The sequence below is a fragment of the Sus scrofa genome, chromosome 9 (assembly GCF_000003025.6).
Source record: "Sus scrofa isolate TJ Tabasco breed Duroc chromosome 9, Sscrofa11.1, whole genome shotgun sequence".
Lineage (NCBI taxonomy): Eukaryota > Metazoa > Chordata > Mammalia > Artiodactyla > Suidae > Sus > Sus scrofa.
Window position 1 is genome coordinate 51,161,968 of NC_010451.4, and position 21,296 is coordinate 51,183,263.

Sequence of the window (21,296 nt, forward strand, 5' to 3'; positions counted from 1 at the left end):
ATTTGTTCCTAATAAGTCTCTTAACAACAATACCCAGATTATAAAATCATTATTCATATCAGCCATCCTTTACAGAGGACTGCTGGCATTAACAAAGGTCAGGACCAGTGACTCAAAATCATTACAACAGAGACTGTGAGGCTATGACCCTCAACACCAAGGAGTCCTGCAAGGTCAGTGCAGGGGAACTATCTACCGGCATCATTAGAATCACTTTTCCCTTCAGAGAAATGGAGGAGAAAAAACTTAGCTCTGAAGTTTTGGGGAGGAAGAGAGCGTGTTTAAATCCCTGACTTAAAATTTTTTTTGACTTTAAAAATTTTATTTTTTTAATGATTTTTATTTTTTCTATCGTAATTTGTTTACAGTGTTCTGTCAATTTTTTACTATACAGCAAAGTGACCCAGTCTCACACACACAGATATACTTCTTCTCACATTATATTCCATCATGCTCTATCACAAGTGACTACACAGAGTTCCCATTGCTACATGGCAGGACCTCATTGCTTTTTGATTCCAAATGTAATAAAACTGTCTTCTTTAGCTCCCTCCCAGTGCACTTAGAGATGCAGATAGTTAGTTTTCTATCTCTCCCTGTTCTCACTCTAATATTCACACTCCCTGATGAGCAAAGATTTCCTTATCATCTACCTGTCCCCAATAAATAAATTTATGGCAAGCACTTTGTTGCTTCCTAACTTCAACTTGGGTATCTTCAGAGCTTCACACACTTATGCTGAGCTATGTCAACTCCACACTAAACTTCTTTCAACAATTTTATTAGAATATCGTATTTACCAATACTTTCTATACATAAGGCATTGTGCCAAACAATGTATTTAGTTAACAGTCTAGCACAGAAGAAAAACCATTAAATAACTAATAATAGTTTAAAATTTTAAGTATATGCTTAATGTAAACATAAGAAATGTATCCATAGGCACATAGAAAACGGTCTTATTAACTGAGGCTTCTCTTAATTAAAGGGTCCTGACTATTGAACAGATTTCATAGGATCAAGGGGAAAATGTAAGAGAAAAGCTAAAGGAATCTGATGAGTCAGGAGTTCCCATCGTGGCTCAGTGGTCGGCAAACCCAACTAGCATCCATGAGGACACAGGTTTGATCCCTGGCCTTACTCAGTGGGTTAAGGATCCGGCATTGCCCTGAGCTGTGGTGTGGATTGCAGATGCAGCTCAGATCCCGCGTTGCTGTGGCTGTGGTGTAGGCTGGCGGCTACAGCTCCAATTCGACCCCCAGTCTGGAAACCTCCATATGCCGCTGGTGCGGCCCTAAAGGACAAAAAGGAAAAAAAAAAAAAAAAAAAAAAAAGAAAGGAATCTGATGAGCCAAAAAAGACAGTCTATAATACTTTTTTTATGTGAAATATTTAAATCATGTGATAGCTGTTGAGACATTAAAAATAAAACTTTTATTTTGTTAGATTACTTTAAGTGAGAAAAAATTACTATGAACTTAATTTGGAGACAATGGAAAATATTGTAAATTGACACTGATCATTGATAAATAATATTGATAATTTAGGAAGGCAATACTCAGTAAAAAAATTTAAATCTCTATATTACCATTTGTGTTAATGTAGAAAGGAGCAATTAGAAGATGTGCTAAGGAAAAGAAAATTTTAAACTCTCACCATCACTAAGGAATGAAAATGTTGATTAAATAAAACATGTAACAGAAATTCAATAGATTAAAATTAAAATAACATTGACATTTTCTTTCTTCCTTTCTTTTTTTTTTCTTTCTTTTTTTACTTGCTTGCTTTCTTCCTTCCTTCCCTCCCTCCCTCCTTTTTTTCTTTCTTTTTTGCTTTTTAGGGCCACACCTGCGGCATATGGAAATTCCCAGGTCAGGGGTCAAATCGGAGCTACAGCAGCTGGCCTACACCACAACTACAGCAATGCCAGACCTGAGCCATATCTGCAACCTACAGCACAGCTCAAGACAACACCAGATCCTTAACCCACTGAGCAAGGCCAGGGATCAAACCATGGATACTGGTCAGATTCATTTCTGCAGAGCCAAGAAAGGAATTCCAACAATGACATTTTCTAACCAGGAGACAGTGACCCTGCTAACCTCCTCGTGGGAATCATTTAACTTAATTTCACATGAAACATACATTAGTGTTTTTATTTTGTCAGCGTGTTGAAGAGTAGATTAATTACTCAGGGTCACATAGCAAGTATAGGGTTGAATCCAACTTAAAATCAGGACTTATAAGAATTAGAAAATCATGAAACATCAGAATAGAAATAAGTGATAATTTAATCCAACCAACTATCAGGTGCTTACGTCATTAAAAATGTCTGTAAGTAATGAGTGATTTAGCCTGAAATCAACTTTTGATTGTAGGATTGGGTATCCTGATGATTGAAATCATTTTTTGTTGTGAGATCAAATGTATTGCCTACAATTTCAATTAAATTTACTTTAGTTCCTTTGACATGTAAAATGAGCCCAATAACTCTTAAACAAGGCAATATACTGAAAAAGAGATAACTGTCCTATGCCACATGAATTTTTGCTTTGCTAGAAAAATGTTCTCAGTTATTTCAGCCATTCTAAAACGACAGATTACTAGATCATTTTTCTGAAATTATCTTTGTCTTTGTCACATAAAGTGTTGTACCTCGAACTGAACACATTAACCCAACTGTTTCTTGAGTTTTAAGTAGGAATATGAATTTCCATTTTCTAGAATCTATTCATATTCTCTGCTAGTGTAAGTTAAACATACCTTAGCCTTTAAAAAGACACATCACAGAGTTGACAAGTATTGGATTTAAACAAAATTTCTGTGTTGGTACATGTTCTGATAACCTACATATCTGCCATCTTTGAATTCTATAGTAAGAACTTGTAAAATACATAATTATAAAAAATAAATGACACCTAGTATATGTCCTCTAAAACTCCTCTCTTTGGGGAATATAAATAGTTTTCTCACCTCCACCAGTTCAAACATGAAGTCCAAATTGCACAGACCAGTCATAGTACACCACTCCTCTGATCACACTGATGAAGTACAGGACTTGAATTTAGGTCATTATATTCTGTCCTATGAGGTTATCCAAATTAGCACAAGATGAGAGGGTTTCTCAGGGTTGGAAAAGCTATTGAGATATAAGCACGATGTTTTCCAAGCAGTTATGTTTCTGCCCTCTGGAGTAATAGTCCTGGGTGAAGGAAGCTGGGACATTAAAGCAGTAAATTTCAGGTGAAAAGATACTGGTAGCTGCCCAATCCTTCATATATTTGGAGTTATGATTCTAGTAAGAAAAATAGTTGAGAGTAATACAATTACCTTTCATGGGTTTATGAATCTTCTGTTAATTGATTATAGACAGCATAACACTACTATTACTTTCTGAATGAAATAAAAATATTAGCCATTTGACATGAATATTTTTAATATATACACTTAGAATATGGGATGAAACAAAAAATTCCTCAGAAATAAGAATTGTAATGTCCGTTCTGACTGATTTTAAAAATCCAGAAATTGATATTATCTCTTACAAAGTGATGAAGTATCTCAACTATAAGGTTTGTGAATTTTATGGGAGTTTCTGCTATGGCATAGTGGCTAAAGGATCTGGCATTGCTGCAGCTGTGGCATAGATTGCAGCTGCAACTTGGATTCAATTCCTGGCCCAGTAACTTAAATATGCCATGGGTGCAGCAAAAACAAAACAAAACAAACAAACAAACAAACAACAAAAAAAAAACTTTGTGAAGATTATATATTCTCTTGTTCAATCACAACCATTGTTTGTCCCAGAGCAGCAGGAGAGACTCAAGCTATCCCTGCATTGTGAATCTTCTCTGAAGAAGGATAAAATACTGGCCTTCACATAACCACTCTCCTCTTAGCAAACAATTGCACATAAACATTCACACACACACACACACGCACACACAAAAGAACACTCATTTTAGCTTTTTTTTACTCTTATTTTAAAAACATTTTTGTCGTTTTAGGGCCACACCTGTGGCACATGGAGTCTCCCAGGCTAGGGGTCGGATCAGAGCTGCAGCTGCTGGCCTACACCACAGCCACAGCAACCCAGGATCCAAGCTGCATCTGTGACCTACATTACCCATGGCAATGCCAGATCCTTAACTGCCTGCATGAAGCCAGGGAACTAACCCACATCCTCATGGATGCTATTCAGATTCATTTCCGCTGAGCCATGAAGGAACTGCTATTTTCTCTTTTTTCAACACAGAACTGACTGGGAGAATAATGGACACTGGAAATCATTCCTTGGTGAATGAGTTCATCCTCGCTGGACTAACAGAACAGCCAGAGCTCCAGCTGCCTCTTCTCTTCTTCTTCCTAGGAATCTATGTGGTCACGGTGGTGGGCAACCTGGGCATGATCACACTGATTGGGCTCAGCTCCCACCTGCACACCCCCATGTACTATTTCCTCAGCAATTTGTCCTTCATTGACCTCTGTCATTCCACTGTCATTACCCCCAAAATGCTTGTGAACTTTGTAACAGAGAAGAACATCATCTCCTACACTGAATGCATGACTCAGCTCTATTTCTTTAGCATTTTTGCTATTGCAGAGTGTCACATGTTGGCTGCAATGGCATATGACCGCTATGTTGCCATCTGTAACCCCTTGCTTTACAATATCACTATGTCTTATCACAGGTGCTTCCAGCTCACAGTGGGAGTTTATATTTTGGCCATCACTGGATCTACAGTCCACACAGGCTTTATGCTGAGACTCCTTTTCTGCAAGGCCAACGTGGTTAACCATTATTTCTGTGATCTTTTTCCACTTTTGAAGCTATCCTGTTCCAGCATCTACATCAACGAATTATTTATCCTAGTCTTGAGTGCATTTAACATCCTGTCTCCTGCCTTAGCTATTCTTGTTTCCTACATCTTCATCCTCTCCAGCATCCTCCAAATCCACTCTACTGAGGGCAGGTCCAAAGCCTTCAGCACCTGCAGTTCCCACATCTCAGCTGTTGCGGTTTTCTTTGGATCTGCTGCATTCATGTACCTGCAGCCATCATCTGTGAGCTCCATGGACCAAGGGAAAGTGTCCTCTGTGTTTTATACCTGCATTGTGCCTATGCTAAATCCTGTGATCTATAGTCTACGGAATAAAGATGTCAAATTTGCCCTGAAAAAATTCTGGACTGTGCAAAATACATAGGAACAGAATCAATATATGATGGTATATCAGTTATTTGGTTACCTGAGATATATTAGTATTAGGTTTATTATTTTTGTCCATATAACACATCTCCAAAATTCTTTTTCAGGCTACTTATGAACCTATAGTACAAAAATCATGTATAAAATTATAGGCTGTGATGATGAATAAAATAAAAATATCCTGCAGATAGGAAGAGTCTTAGTTTTACTTTTAATAAGAATCCAAACAGGAAGAAGAACATTAAGGAAGAGATGGAGATTTTGAAGTTAATCAGAGTAACCTATGTCATTAAAATTGTGTTAAATATACATCACTGTCCAGTATTTAAATGGATAACTGTATTCAATATTTACAGTGTTATATAAATAAGTCCTACTATTATTTTCCTTTGAAAGAGAAAGGAATCTAAGCTTATTTAGTTTGAAAAAATGCCCACAATCTCAAATATAACAGATAGTAGAGCCTGGAGGGTTTAATTACAGCATCCATGATTTTACTCAAGGTGATTTTTTGGCCCCAGGTAATTGTGGGTGGGTCTGAGTTTTGCCTAGGAATTTTCCTCTGCACATCAAGTAACCTCAGTTCCCTATGAGACTGTGTTGCTTTCCTCCAGATTTCTTCAACACTGCTTTTCTTTTTATTACTTTTGATATCATGAAAATAATAAAACTTTCAAATCTGGTTGAATCAAAGCAAAGAAAAAAGACTAATTTCAGTATCATATCAAAAACTTAAAAATTATTATACTGATATTATATAGCAATATAAACCAATAATATTTTCTGGTCACACACTTGTGGCACGTGGAAGTTCCCAGGCCAGGGACAGAACCCATGCCACGGTAGCGATGTTGTGCTGACAACGCTGGATCATTAACTTTCTGCACCACAAGGGAGCTCCTAAAGCAATAGTTTTTATAAGGCAGCTTCAACAATATTGTCTTACCTTTATACCAGTAATTCTGTAGGATTTATGAAGCAACTGCTTATGAAAGCCAATATATCTGCTAAGTTGTGTCACTGTCATGTGGGTCACACCCTTTTGCCTACTAGTTACAATTAGTTGTTATTTCATATCAATTTTATCTTTGACAGATCTCTTCTCCACCTTGTATTTTTATTATTTTTGCTTCACCACTCCAAACATCTTATAATTAGGAAATCACATGATATTCTAAATATTCAGTTATCTTCTGCCTCTTCCCCATTCAAACTATCTTACTCATTATTGCCAGTTCCATCTTCTTTGCATACTATGCTGTCTTATTCGCCTGATATAAAAAGTTAGTGTTAACCTGTTATATCCCCAAATAGGGAAAAATGTATAAGGTAAATTTACCACCCTTATGTTTCATTATCCATTCATTTACTTTCATTTTTGAAGAGCTCTGAAATTTACTATTTGACTAAATTTTCCTCAGTTCATTAAGAGAAGGAAAATGGTGACAATGACAACTCTCATTTTAGACATGATTCCAGGCCAGTTCTTTGCCCAACAGACATAACTGGACTATTTCTTATACAAATACGAAGAATGCTGGTGGGTAGACACTTGAATTACTGGGACTTGAGCTCCTATATAAAATATAGACAAAGTGAAAGGTCTTGGTCTCATTTGAAAGGAAAGCCTATGTAGACCCAGAAAATCATGTCATATATTAGGTGATATAATCAAGCTACAGGGATAGAAAAGCAGACAGAAGACAGTTTATGAATCACGTGAGGATCACTGTAAGTCTCTCCTTATTTTAGTGAAACAAGCTAGCTACTAAATGTTTTATTTTTAATGTATTTTTAAAATGATTTTTATTTTTTCTGTTATAGTTGGTTTATAGTATTCTGTCAATTTTCTACTGCATAACACAGTAACTCAGTAACACATACATATACATTCTTTTTCTCATATTATCCTCCATCATGCTCTATCACAAGTGACTAGATATAGTTCCCAATGTTATACAGCAGAATCTCATTGCTTATCCATTCCAAATGCAATAGCTTGCATCTATTAACCCCAGATTCCCAGCCCATCCCACTCCCTCCCGTCCCCCTCAGCAACCACAAGTCTGTTCTCCAAGTCCATGAGTTTGTTTCTTTTCCGTAGAAAGGTTCATTTGTGCTGCTTATTAGATCCTAGATATAAGTGATATCATATGGTATTTGTCTTTCTCTTTCTGAGTGACTTCCCTTAGTAAGAGAGTCTCTAGTTCCATCCATGTTGCTGCAAATGGCATTATTTTGTTCTTTTTTATGGCTGTGCTGTGTATACATATCACATTTTCTCAATCCATTCATCTGTTAATTGACATTTAGGGTGTTTCCATGTCTTGGCTATTGTGAATAGTTCTGCAATGAACATACAGGTGCATGTATCTTTTTCAAGAAGAGTTTTGTCTGGATATATGCCCAAGAGTGGGATTTCTGGGTCATATGGTAGTTCAATATTTAGTTTTCTGAGGTACCTCCATACTGTTTTCCATAGTGGTTGTACCAATTTACATTCCCATCAACAGTGTAGGAGGGTTTCCTTTTCTCCATACCCTCTCCAGCATTTGCTATTTGCTGACTTATTAATGATGACCATTCTAACTACTAAATGTTTTATAAGCAGGGAAGGTACACAGTTTTGCATGTTAATAATACCACATTTAGGTTGTGTATAAAATGGATGGAAAGGGAATAAGACTGAAATCAAGGTGACCAGTCAGAGGCCAAATTAGCAAATATTTCATGTCATTGACAGTGGAGATTTTTGAAAAGTTAGATTGATCAGACATGGTAAATAAAAGTGAGCTGAAGGTATAAATAAGCATGAGGATGAAGTTTCTAGTGAGGAATACTAAATAAAAGGATGGATGAAACTGGAACTCTCAAGAGGAAGCTCACTAATTCCAGGTAATAAGTCATAGGAGAGCAACTGGGTCACATGAGTCAGTGGAAAATTCAAACTCTCTGTCTATCTGTTTCGTCTCTGGTGTGTGTGTGTGTGTGTGTGTGTGTGTATATATATATATATATATATATATACACATATATGTGTGTGTGTGTGTGTGTGTGTGTATTTTTTTCTCTCCTGTCAGTACAGATACACTGATAGAATGACAGAATTGAAACAATGGCTCGCATGAATTTCTTTCATTTTCATAATTGTAGAGTCATTTTATTAAATTACCTGTTTACATTCTTCTCATTTCTGTCTTTAACCAAGCTCCAATTTCTTTCTCACATCTTTCATTCAGCACTCGAGTAACTGTCAATAATACACTCCTCACCTAAAGGGACCACCCCCAGAAACTTGGTGTTCTCTTTTAACCATACCAGATCCCTGCAGCCACTGTGATTCCAAAGCTAAAAGAATCTCTCTGATCTAGGCACATGAGGTCCCTGTTGAATCTAGAAGAATTATAGTGGGAGGGATTCAAAACAAGAGATCACTAACACCTAATTTTTCAGTGTTCCATAAACCATCACATCAGCAAAATGTGAGAATTTGTTTAAAACACATAAGCTTAAGCCATACACCAGACTTACTATGTCAGAATGTGAATTTGAACCAGATCATCAGGTTACTCCTGTGCTCATTAAAATTGAAGAGATTTTCAAAATATACCAATAGCTAACCTCAGACCCAATGACTTTGATACAATTGATACAGGGCATAGCCTGGACATTGAGATTTGAAAAAAGTTCCCTTAATGTGTTAAATTAGAGAAACACTAATGTAACCCAATTTAGCATTGGGAAAAGTTGTAAAAATATATAAGGGAGTTGTCATTGTGGCTCAGTGGTTAAGAACTTGACATGATGTTTGTGAGGATGCAGGTTAGATCTATGGTCTTGCACGGCAGGTTAAGCATCTGCGTTGCTGCATGCCGTGGCATAGGTCACAGATGTGGGTAGGATCCCACACTGCCATGACTGTGGCATAGGCTGGCAGCTGCAGCTCTCATGTGATCCCTAGCCCAGAAGCCTCCATGTGCTGCAAGTGTGGCCATAAAAAGAAAAAATGTATACATACAAAAGGAGAAGGAATATGAAACATAAACATTTTGATGTACATTTTAGCTGGTAGAATTATTAGTGAGGACCTCAAAACCGCAAATATTACATCAATATTCTTACACCATAATCCTAGAGTCCAAATGCATATATCTCTGACTTTTGATAAATATTCATATCGCCCATTTGCACATAAAATAAACTAAATATATTTTTGTACAGGGAAAATAATTATATCAGTTTTTAAAAGTGCATTATTCATGGGAAGATAACTTGTCAGGATGTGTCCTGGTCCTCTAAAACTTGCCATCCACAGTGTGGACTAGGAGCCAATAGCATTGGCTAGGAGTGTATTAGAAATGCAGAATCTCAAATCTCACTCCGAGCTGCTGGATCAGGATCTGCTTTTTAAAAATATCCTCGAGAGGTCCTGTGAACAAATATTTATCCTTGATTCATAAGTTCAGGATTGACAAAAAAATCCCTCTTGAAAGGAAAGTTAGGAAACTGGGGAAATGTTAACTGCAATTGCATCATTTCTCAAGAGCTTGTTCTCTGAGAAATGGAAATCCTTGGAGAGTATTTGACTTCACTTTATTTGTTGCCTGCCATATGTAAATCCCGGACAAACATTCACAGCACAGCAATCACAGCTGCTCAGGTGAGAACAATGAAAGGTAAGGACATTTGCTATCCTGAAGCTGGAGAAGCACAAACCGAAAATTTACGTTTTGAGGTGCTGACCTGTAACACAGTCCAGCTTCAAAAATGGCTCTGAGACCCAGGGCTGTCCCTGCCCGCTTAGCACTAAAGAGAGCAGAATCCTAGGTACCTGTCTCTGCCAACACCAACATTAGGGCTATTTTTCTCTGAGTGAACATTGTAGAAAAAAATTGGCATTGAGTTTTTCAGGAAGGAGGAAGGTAAGTATGTTGAATTTACACTTGTGATCAAATATTCTGCAATACCTTCATTCACTCATTTAAGGATTCATTTATTCATAAAATTTTTTAACTTGCTATGATATGTCAGAAGTGGGCTATTTACTTTGCTGTGGAGGAGAATCAGTCTGATTTGGTCCATTGTCTGACGTATAGTGTAGCTCAATTCTTAAAATTGCCTTTCAGATAAGCAGTTTTCTGAGCATACTGTAAGAAGATCTAATCAATTACAAGGAATTCCAGGTACCATGAGGATATCACTTGTGAATGATATTAAAAAAGGAAAAAAAATACAATATAACAAAGATAAATGGGCTAGGTAAGACTATGGAAATCCTTGGAGAGTATTTGACTTCACCTTATTTGCTCACTAGCATATGTGAATCCAGGACAAAGCTTCATAGAACAGCAGTCAGAACTGCTCAGGGGAGCACTGTGAAAGGGAGGGTGTTTGCTGCCTGAAGCTGGAGAAACACAAATTGAAAATTTACAATTAAAGGTGCTGACTTGTGATTCAGACCAGCTTGAAAAGCAGCTCTGAGATCCAGGCCTGTGCCTGCCCTCTCAGCAATAAGACAGCAGGATACTGCTGCATCAGGATCTATGTGCCCTTAAGGAGTATATGTATCATTTAGTTCCTACATGCTATGAAATTATATCTACATTAAAATTCATGATCTTGTTGAAATCTTCTTTATCCTGATTCTTTATTAGATTCTGTTTTAAAATTAATGCTATTAATTAAATTCTATTTTATTATATTAATATTTTATCAAGATTATGTCAAGATATAATTTTATCAAGATCACATTAAGAATATATACACTCATTCGAAGAATAAAGTTCCCAAGAATTCTCAAATCACTCCAATATGTTAGATTATTTTAATTATTTTTTCCAGAAGTTTAATAGTTTAGCCTTCATGCTTGTATGCAGGATTCATTTCAAATTTATTTTTTCCTTAGCTGTTAGGTAAACATTTTAGATTTCCTGTTTCTTCTTTTTTTAACTTTTAATCAATTGGAACTTCATTTAAATTTTAGTTTGATGCATGTAATGATAAAATAGTCTGTTTACTGCCTAACAGAATAGGGGACTGCATTTATAATTCTATTTTCTCTTGTTTTATGACTGTTTTTCATATTTTCTTAATTAAAATTATTTAAAGACAAAAGATATGAATGTTTTCAACATTATAATTGCTGTTTCTATATTTTGAAGGGTGTAATTACCCCTTATTTCTAATTACTAGCACATTATAACAATAATAATTATTATCATTACTGCTATTTTCAGAGTGTTATACCTATGCTAATTAGACAGTGAGCTTATTTCATTTGTCCAAGTTTATCAACTGATAAATGCTGGGTCAGTAGATGAATAGAGGCACTTGGACTCTAAGGCATACTCAGTTAAGTTTATATTTTCTTCCTCAAGCAAAGACAGGGGAATTTGGTCCCCAAACTGAGGAAGAGTGGACCAATTCAGGTTCCACATCTGCACACTGAATGTTGTTTGTGCTGTTCTACCAAATTAACAATATTTTTATTAAGGTGTACAAGCACTTAATCATCATAAGTATTACTTAGGTTAACATATCCAGAGTTACCATTATTCACAGAAACCACAGTAATATCAAAACGGTTAATATTCTACACGAGGTAGCTTTTTTAATGTATAATAACAAGGACATATCCCTGAAAGCTGTGCCTTGCTCTCTCCCCTTCAGGAACTTCCCGGAAGGAAATGGCAGCAGGAAATCATTCCTCAGTGACTGAGTTCATCCTTGCTGGGCTAACAGAACAGCCAGAGCTCCAGCTGCCCCTTTTCTTCCTCTTCCTAGGAATCTATGTGGTCACAGTGGTGGGCAACCTGGGCATGATCACACTGATTGGGTTCAGTTCCCACCTCCAAACCCCTATGTACTATTTTCTCAGTAGCTTGTCCTTCATTGACTTCTGTCAATCCACCATCATTACCCCCAAAATGCTGCTGAACTTCGTGAGAGACAAGAACATCATCTCCTACACTGAATGCATGATTCAGCTCTGTTTCTTCCTCCTTTTCGGTATCTCAGAGTGTTACATGTTGGCTGCAATGGCGTATGACCGCTATGTTGCCATCTGCAGCCCTCTGCTTTATCATGTCATCATGTCTCATCAGACTTGTTTCTCCCTGAGTGTGGGAGTGTATACTCTGGGCCTGGTGGGTGCTTTCTCTCATACTGGCTGCATGCTCAGGGTGTATTTCTGCAAATGGGATGTGATCAACCATTATTTCTGTGATCTTCTTCCCCTCCTACAGCTCTCCTGCTCTAGCACCTATGTCAACAAATTACTTATTTTATGTTTTGGTACCCTTAATATCTTTGCCCCCATCCTGTCCATCCTGAGCTCCTACACCTTCATCATAGCCAGCATCCTCCGCATGCACTCCACCCAGGGCAGGTCCAAAGCCTTCAGCACATGCAGCTCCCACATGTTGGCGGTTGTGCTCTTTTATGGATCAGCTGCCTTCATGTACCTGCAGCCATCCTCAGTCAGTTCCATGGACCAAGGGAAGGTGTCCTCTGTGTTTTATACTACTGTTGTGCCCATGCTGAATCCCCTGATCTACAGCCTACGGAATAAAGATGTCAATATTGCCCTAAACAAAATGCTAGAAAGAAGAATATTCTTGTGATCTGACATGATATGAGGATGATTTCTTAGGTCAAAGTCACTGAATATTACATTATTTGAATGGATGTTTGATTTTAGTCCATCTGTTAACATTTTTCTTCATTTGGTGGTATTCTATTGACATTTACTTTCTCCACATCCCTCTGGATGCTATTTTCTCTGGGTTTTTCTCTCATAAGATCTTTGAGACACAGGTTAGAATACTATAGATAACCTGGGTACAAGGACAAACTAATCCCATCACTGTCACCTCCCCTCTTTTCTTTCATATAAGGGATAAAAACCAATTCCTCAATCATAGTGAAAATACCATCCTCCAACAGTGGTAACCTAACTTATTTATGCTATCCAGTCAAGAAACAGCTTAAATATTGGCAATGTGATGGCCACAATCTCTATTTTTTTTCAGCCTGGAATAGTGTTGTTGTTGTTGTTGTTGTTGTTTGTCTTATCTCTATGTATCCTATTTGTCTGATTTATTTCTTCCATCTCTTTCTTTATAATCCAATAAGAACTTAAAACTGAGTTAAGAACCCATTCATTTATTGTGATAGAGCTCAATGAAATATACCTCAAGCCCCTTGTCTTTACTGTTTTGCCTGCTTATTGTGCAAAAAATCCTGGACTGTAATCTTTATGAAGGCAAACCCCTATATGTTTCACTCACATATCTCCAGGATGTAGTATGGATCCTGTCAGCTAGAAGGTCCTTGGTAATTTCCTTGTTAATCATTCCCTCTTCTAATATACTTATAAGAAAAACATACATCTCTCTTAGAGTCATCTATTCATCTAAATCAATCTAATATCAAAAAATAAAAATATAATATTATCTACATATTTTTGTTGTTGCTCAAATCAACTATGTTGATGTTTTGATGTTTGGTATGTTGTTCAAAGATTTGCACGATGATTGGTGACATGCTGACTTATTTCTATACAAGAATTTGGAAGTAATAGTCCTGAGTTTGTTCTGTGTCGAACCCCAGTACAAGTGTGATAACTTGTGAACAGGTGATTTATTAAGTTATTAAGTCTTGTCAGTAATAAATAAGTCTCTGAAGCAAGACTTTTTTTCCCCTTAATTTTCAAGCATGCAGCATAAGGGCAGTGAAACATACCAAGTACATTTGATATCTAATTGGTCAGCATAGCAAATCTAGTGGTAGGGTAGTATCTGAAACCCAAATAATACTGTCTCATATCCAGAGGAGAAAATAACTTCACCCATACTGGCATTGAGAAAAATTTTAGCTGTGTAGATATTGACTGAATTTTACTACATGTAAAATAATATTTCAATAAAATTAATTTCAAAAGAGAGAGAGAGAACACTAAAAGAGGTGAATATAATAACCCCTATTGCTGCTGCCAGAGAAAATATCTTTGTCCTTCTTTGGTGAGGCTGGTTATGTTCTTTGCTCAGATGCAAGTTTAAACAGTCTATTTTATCTATACATGTTATTGACAGACTCATGGGTGATCCAAATTGTCAGGTCATTAGCTGAAGGGGTGGTAGGTGAATGGGCCATAATTCCATAGGAAAGTCCTCTGGGAACCCTAAAACTGTGTCACATATCCAGTTGAGCATACTAAGTGGTCTGGACCTCCTCGCCTGAGCAAGATCTCAATGAGCCATGGACTCTACTAATCAGAGCATAGGAAGCCCCTGTTGGTATCCATGAATTAAACAAAACAGCCATCTCTCTTAGTCTCAAAGGAGTGACCTCATGTAAGAGATGAAACTTATAATATGGTCCTAGCTTTTGGTTGTCTCGAAAACTTTTGTGATTAGCCAACCAGCCTACCTTCTTTTTAGTGGTTCTTGGTGGTTGAAGGTGTGCCAATACCAGTTATTACTGCAAAGGGCAGAAGAGTCCTCAGCAACTAGATTCAAGCTGAGTGGAAACCAGACCCTCAGCGAGTAGCCTTTTCTTTTTTTTTAGCACTTCACCTGCAGTATATGGAAGTTCCCAGGCTAGGGGTCCAATCAGAGCTACAGCTGCCAGCCTACACCACAGCCACAGCAAGTCTGGTTTGTTTCCACTGAGCCACAATAGGAACTCCCTCAGGCAGTAGATTTTAAATATGCAAACAGGAGTTTCCACTGTGGCTCATTGGTAAGGAATATGACTAGTATCCATGACGATGCAGGTTTGATCCCAGGCCTTGCTTAGTGGGTTAAGCATCCAGCATAGCTGTGAGCTGCAGAGAAGGGCACAGATGTGGCTCAGATCCTCGAATGCTGTGGCTGTGGTGTAGGCTTGCAGCTGTAGCTCTGCTCAGACCTCTAGCCTGAGAGCTTACATATGCCACATATGTGGCCCTAAAAAGCAAAATAAATAAATACAATAAAATAAAATAAATAAGAAAGTAAAAAGTATGCAAACACCTTTTAAAATTGCACCCCAAAAATCAAATACCTGGGAATACACCTGACCAAGGAGGTAAAGGACTTATATGCTGAGAACTATAAAACATTCATCAAAGAAATTAAAGAAGATATAAAGAAATGGAAAGATATCCCATGCTCCTGGGTTGGAAAAATTAATATTGTAACAATGGCCATACTACCCAAAGCAATCTACAGATTCAATGCAATCCCATCAAATGACCCATGACATTTTTCACAGAACTAGAAAAAACAATCCAAAAATTTATATGGAACCACAAATAGACCCAGAATTGCCAAAGAAATCCTGAGGAACAAAAACCAAGCAGGAAGCGTAACTCTCCCAGACCTCAGGCAGTATTACAAAGCCGCAGTCATCAAGACAGTGTGGTACTGGTACCAAAACAGACAGACAGACCAATAGAACAGAAGAGAGAACCCAGAAATAAACCCAGACACCTATGGTCAATTAATCTTTGACAAAGGAGACAAGAATATAAAATGGGAAAAAGTCTTTTCAGCAAGTATTGCTGGGAAACCTGGATAGCTGCATGTAAATCAATGAACCTGGAATACACCATCACACAATGCACAAAAATAAACTCAAATGGCATAAAGACTTAAACGTAAGACAAGATATCATCAAACTCCTGGAAGAGAACATAGCAAAACATTCTCTGACGTCAACCTTACAAATGTTTTCTCAGGAGAGTCTCCCACAACAACAGAACGAAAAGCAAAAATAAATCAATGGGAGCTAATCAAACTGACAAGCTTTTGCATTGCAAAGGAAACCAAAAAGAAAACAAAAAGAGAATTTACAGAATGGGAGAGAATAGTGTCAAATGATGCAACTGACAAGGGCTTAATCTCTAGAATATACAAGCAACTTATACAACCCAACAGCAAAAATCCCAACAACCCAATGGAAAAATGGGCAAAAGACCTGAACAGGTATTTCTCCAAGGAAGATATACAGATGGCCAGCAAGCACATGAAACAATGCTCAACATCCCTGATTATTAGAGAAATGCGAATCAAAACTACCATGAGATACCACCTCATACCAGTCAGAATGTCCATCATTAATAAGTCCACAAATAACAAATGCTAGAGAGGGTGAGGAGAAAAGGAAATTCTCTTGCACTGTTGGTGGGAATTTAAGCTGGTACAACCACTATGGAGAACAGTATGGAGGTATCTTAGAAAACTATATATAGAACTATCACATGACCCAGCAATCCCACTCTTGGGCATATAATATATCCAGACAACATGTTCCTTAAAAAGTCAAATGCACTCACGTGTTCATTTCAGCACTATTCACAATAGTCAAGACATGGCAACAACCCAAATGTCCATTGACAGACGACTGGATTAGGAAGATGTGGTATATACACACAATGGAATACTACTCAGCCATAAAAAGAACAAAATAATGCCATTTGCAGCAACATGGATAGAACTAGAGACTCTCATACTGAGTGAAGTAAGTCAGAAAGAGAAAGACAAATACCATATATCACTTATATCTGGAAGCTAATATAGGGCACAAGTGAACCATTTCACAAAAAAGAAAATCATTGACTTGGAGAATAGACTTGTGGTTTCCAAGGTGGGGGGGAGGGAGTGGATGGTTTGGGAGCTTGGGGTTAATGGATGAAAACTATTGCCTTTGGAAAGGATTAGCAATGAGATCCTGCAGTGTAGCACTGGGAACTATGTCTAGTCACTTATGATGGAGCATGATAATGTGAGAAAAAAGATTGTGTACATGTATGTGTACTGGGTCACCATGCTTTACAGCAGAACAAGAAACTGTATTGGGGAAATAACAATTTAAAAAAAATATGCAAACATATACAGTCCTATGCAGCTGTGAGTGCAAGTTCTGCTGGCCACCAGAGTCAGATGAACCAGAGGTATGGATCCCCTGGATGGCATCCACAAAAGTTAAGGTGCTAGAAAAAGAAACAGACTACTCTTTGGAGACAGAGGGCACCTAGAGTGAGGCAGAGGGAGAGCATAAATATGGTATCTGCTGGCCTCTATCCCTGGAGAACAGCTCTGTAGGCCTCTAGATATGTGTCAAACCAGAAGCCTGCCACTCAGGCTGCACCTCCAGGGCAATCAAATAGGCCTTTTTCCCAGAAAAACTCAGGGTATCTTTCAGTTGGCTGTTTGTACTGTACCACTGAGGGGGAGGGTGGCAGCTAAGAACTCTGTCTCTGATTGTTATAGTCTCATAGGACGCAAGACACTACTACCATGGGACACCTGAGCCAGGGCACCCAGGGACATCCCTGGTTGGCAGCCACAAAAACAGGGATCAGAACTAAAAACCATAGCATCACACAGTCCCAAATCAGTCTCCAAGACATACTGGAACTCTGGGGAGTGGCTGAGTGAGAATAAAAAAATATTGAGGTCTCTGGAGAGGACAACAGTTGGCCCTTAGATGTGTGTTTAATTAGAAGGATTCCCCTCAGGCCTCATCTACGAAATTAAGCTATAGGCCTCTTTCACAGAAAGACTGGGCCCTGAAGTCTGTTGCCTTTTGCTGCGCCCTAGGAGTAGTTTCCAGTTAAGAAAACTTTCTCTGTTGGTTTAATCCTATGGGACTCAACTGTACAAGACTTACTGGCCCATTGAGCCATTTGACCAAGAGATGTCCTCTGGGTAGCAACCACAAAAATCAGGGTTCCTGACAGGGTTTGCAGGGAGAGTGCCAACTTGGTGCCCTCTGGCCTCCATTCCAGAGACTATTTCACTAGGCCCCCAATGGGTGTTTAATTAGGTACCTGCTTCTCTTGCTCATGCTTTAAAATAAGGGGGGAAAGCCTCTTTCAAAGAAAGTCCAGGCACTCTTCAGTCAGCTGGCCTTAATGTAGGAAGGTACACTAAGAGAGCATTTCGAGAACTGTTTCTCGGATCACACTAGGCTGGTGGGTCTCATGGACACAAATCTTGTTGGCTTTCAAGGTAAATGTTTTGGGGGCTTGTCTCTCAGGTACAGGTCTTAATGACTGGGGAACGAGATGCTTGCTTCAAACTTCACTCCTCAGGGAGAAGTTCAACAGTTTGAGTTCTTTCCCAATTGTGGGTGCCACAATGGGATGTGATTTATGGCACCGACTGTATCTTAGTCTCTCCTATCTACTTCGATGTGGCCTTTTCTCATTTTTCCAGTGTCTAAGACTTGCTCAGCTATTTTTCACCCCCTGCAGGAAATTGTTTCAAATGTAGCTGTAGATTCACTGTGTTGACAGGAGGAGGTGAGTTCTGGATCTTCTTACGTTGCCATCTTGAAGCTGAACACCCATGCATAACTTTATTTTATGACTCTACACAGTAAACAACATCTAGTAAATTTTTTCACATTGATGGGAGATAGGTAGAAGTGGGTATTTAGGACTAAAACTGTTAGTGTTAAGAAGGGTAAAAACGTCTGAACTATCTATATCCATCTGAGAATTGGTGGACCACATTCTACTGAAACCTTAGAATAGATATGAGTGTTTCCAAAATGAAGATGGAACTTTACCACAAAAAGAGAGATAAAGGTCCTTGAAGTAGGAGAGCTAGTCCAAATGAGCAACAAATTTATAAATATATAGGATTTGTTAAGCACAATTACAGAAGGATATATGTTTTCAAATATTTTAATACCTGAAAATAGCATAATCTAGTAAATATATTCTGAGTAGGCACTATGTATGATAAACTTGATTAATGTGCCCATTCAGAGTTTGACTTAACTAATTTAGATTTGAAATGTATTAATAATATATTAATGTTAATTTCATATATTAATTTCTTAAAAAAAAGAAAAAATCCTGATGTACAATTAACATGCTCTAGAATCAACAGTTTGTATGTTACAGAAGAGGACATTATTATTATTTTTTTTTATAATTTTTTTATTTTCCCACTGTACAGCAAGTGGGTCAGGTTATCCTCACATGTATACATTACAATTACATTTTTCCCCCACCCTTTGTTCTGTTGCAACATGAGTATCTAGAGAAAGTTCTCAATGCTATTCAGCAGGATCTCCTTGTAAATTTATTCTAAGTTGTGTCTGATAAGCCCAAGTTCCCAATCCCTCCCACTCCCTCCCCCTCCCATCAGGCAGCCACAAGTCTAGAAGAGGACTTTAAACAATCATTTTTTAATTTTCAATTTTAGTATTTTAATTACAACCAGGTCTGACTGTGCATCATACACACACACACACACACACACACACACACACACACACACACCGATGTATACATGTACCATGATGCCTAAACCTGAAGGCAATTCAGGGCTGATACTTCAGCTCATGTGGCATATGAGCCATTTTAAATTATTACTCTGCTACATCTAGTTTCAATCATTTGGTCTCAGTTAATACCTCCAGATCTATCCTTCATCTCCACCACTCAGCTGTTAGAACATAAGATGTGGAAGGAGAAGGCAATATCCCCTGACTTGAAGAATGCTACCTGGAAGTGACAGACCTCACCTCCTCCTATTTTCCTTTGGTGCAACATAGTCATATGGTCAAGAAGAGGGGCTAAGAAATACCATGTTCCCAACTAAGATTCAGGGCATTTGGAATTGAGGAAGAAAGGGAGAATAAAAATTAGAGTAACTAGCAGGCTGTATAACTCTTTCAAGTATTTGTATTTAGTTGTAGACAATTCTATGTGGTTCTCTCTAGAGTTAACATTTGAATTTAGAATTATATCAAAGAAGAATGTGAAATCTGATTAAAATAAAATGTATAATGAATATATAAAATATACTAATATTTTTATACACTATTAGGATCTTCTAGAAAGCTGTATGTTCTGATGGGTGGGTAGTTTCTGTGAAGTTTAATTAAGTTCCATTTGTTTATTTTTTGTTTTTACTGTAGTTACTCAAGAGGTAGATCTGAGAAGATGTTGCTGTCATTTATGTCAGAGAGTGTTTGGCCTATGTTTTCCTCTAAGAGTTTTACAGTATCTGGTTTTATGTATAGGTTTTTAGTACATTTAGAGTTTATTTTTGTGCATGGTGTTAGGGAGTGTTCTAATTTCATTCTTTTATATGTGGCTGTCCAGTTTTCCCAGCACCACTTATTGAACAAGCTTCCTTTTCTCCATTACATATTATTGCCTCCTTTGTCATAGATTAGTTGGCTGTAGGTGTGTGGGTTTAATTCTGGGCTTTTTATCCTCTTCCACTGATCTGTATTTCTGTCTTTGTTCCAGTACCATATGGTTTTGATGACTCTTGCTTTGTAGTATAGTCTGAAGTCTGGGAGCTTGATTCCTCCAGCTCCATTTTTCTTTCTCAGGATGTCTTTGGCTATTCTGGGTCTTTTGTGCTTCCAAGCAAACTTTAAAATATTGCGTTCGAGTTCTATGAAAAATGTCCTTGGTAATTTGATAGGGATTGCACTGAATCTGTATATTGCCTTGGGTAGTATAGTCATTTTGGTAATACCAAAGCTTCCAATCCAAGAGCATGGTATGTCTTTCCATCTATTTGTGTCATCTTTGATTCCTTTCATAAGTGGCTTATAGTTTTCAGAGCTCTGGCCTTTTGTCTCTTTAGGTAGGTTTACTCCTAGGTATTTTACTCTTTTGGATGTGATGGTAAATGGGATTGCTTCCCTAATTTCTTTTTCTTCTCTTTCATTGTTAATATGTAGAAATGCAGTCGATTTCCATGTATTGATTTTGTATCTTGAAACTGCCAAATTCATGGATGAGCTCTAATACTTTTCTGATAGAGTCTTTAGGATTCCCTAGGTATTGTATCATGTCATCTGCAAATAGTGATAGTTTTACTTCTTCCTTTCCAATTTGGATTCCTTTTATTTCTTTTACTTCTCTGATTACCGTGGCTAGGACTTCCAAAACTATGTTGAAGAGTAGTGGCGAGAGCAAACATCCTTGTCTTATTCCTGATCTCAGCAGGAATTCTTTCAGCATTTCACCATTGAGAATGATGTTCGCTGTGGGTTTGTCATATATGGCCTTTATTTTGTTGAGTTAGGTTCCTGCTATGCCCACTTTCTGAAGGGTTTTTATCAGAAATG

The 21,296-nt window shown here is 37.7% G+C and overlaps 2 protein-coding genes across 2 annotated transcripts; both read left to right on the plus strand.

The window, feature by feature from the left end:
• On the plus strand, nucleotides 4,273-5,205 carry LOC100625762. The gene has a single exon (XM_003357347.1). The coding sequence runs from the start codon at nucleotides 4,273-4,275 to the stop codon at nucleotides 5,203-5,205; it is 933 nt and encodes a 310-aa protein (XP_003357395.1).
• LOC100625852 (olfactory receptor 8G1-like) lies at nucleotides 11,870-12,829 on the plus strand. Its single transcript, XM_021102685.1, has one exon. The coding sequence runs from the start codon at nucleotides 11,894-11,896 to the stop codon at nucleotides 12,827-12,829; it is 936 nt and encodes a 311-aa protein (XP_020958344.1). The 5' UTR covers nucleotides 11,870-11,893.

Coding starts and splice junctions, on each gene's coding strand:
- LOC100625852 (XM_021102685.1), top strand. CDS start 11,894: ATGGCAGCAGGAAATCATTCCTCAGTGACTGAGTTCATCCTTGCTGGG.
- LOC100625762 (XM_003357347.1), top strand. CDS start 4,273: ATGGACACTGGAAATCATTCCTTGGTGAATGAGTTCATCCTCGCTGGA.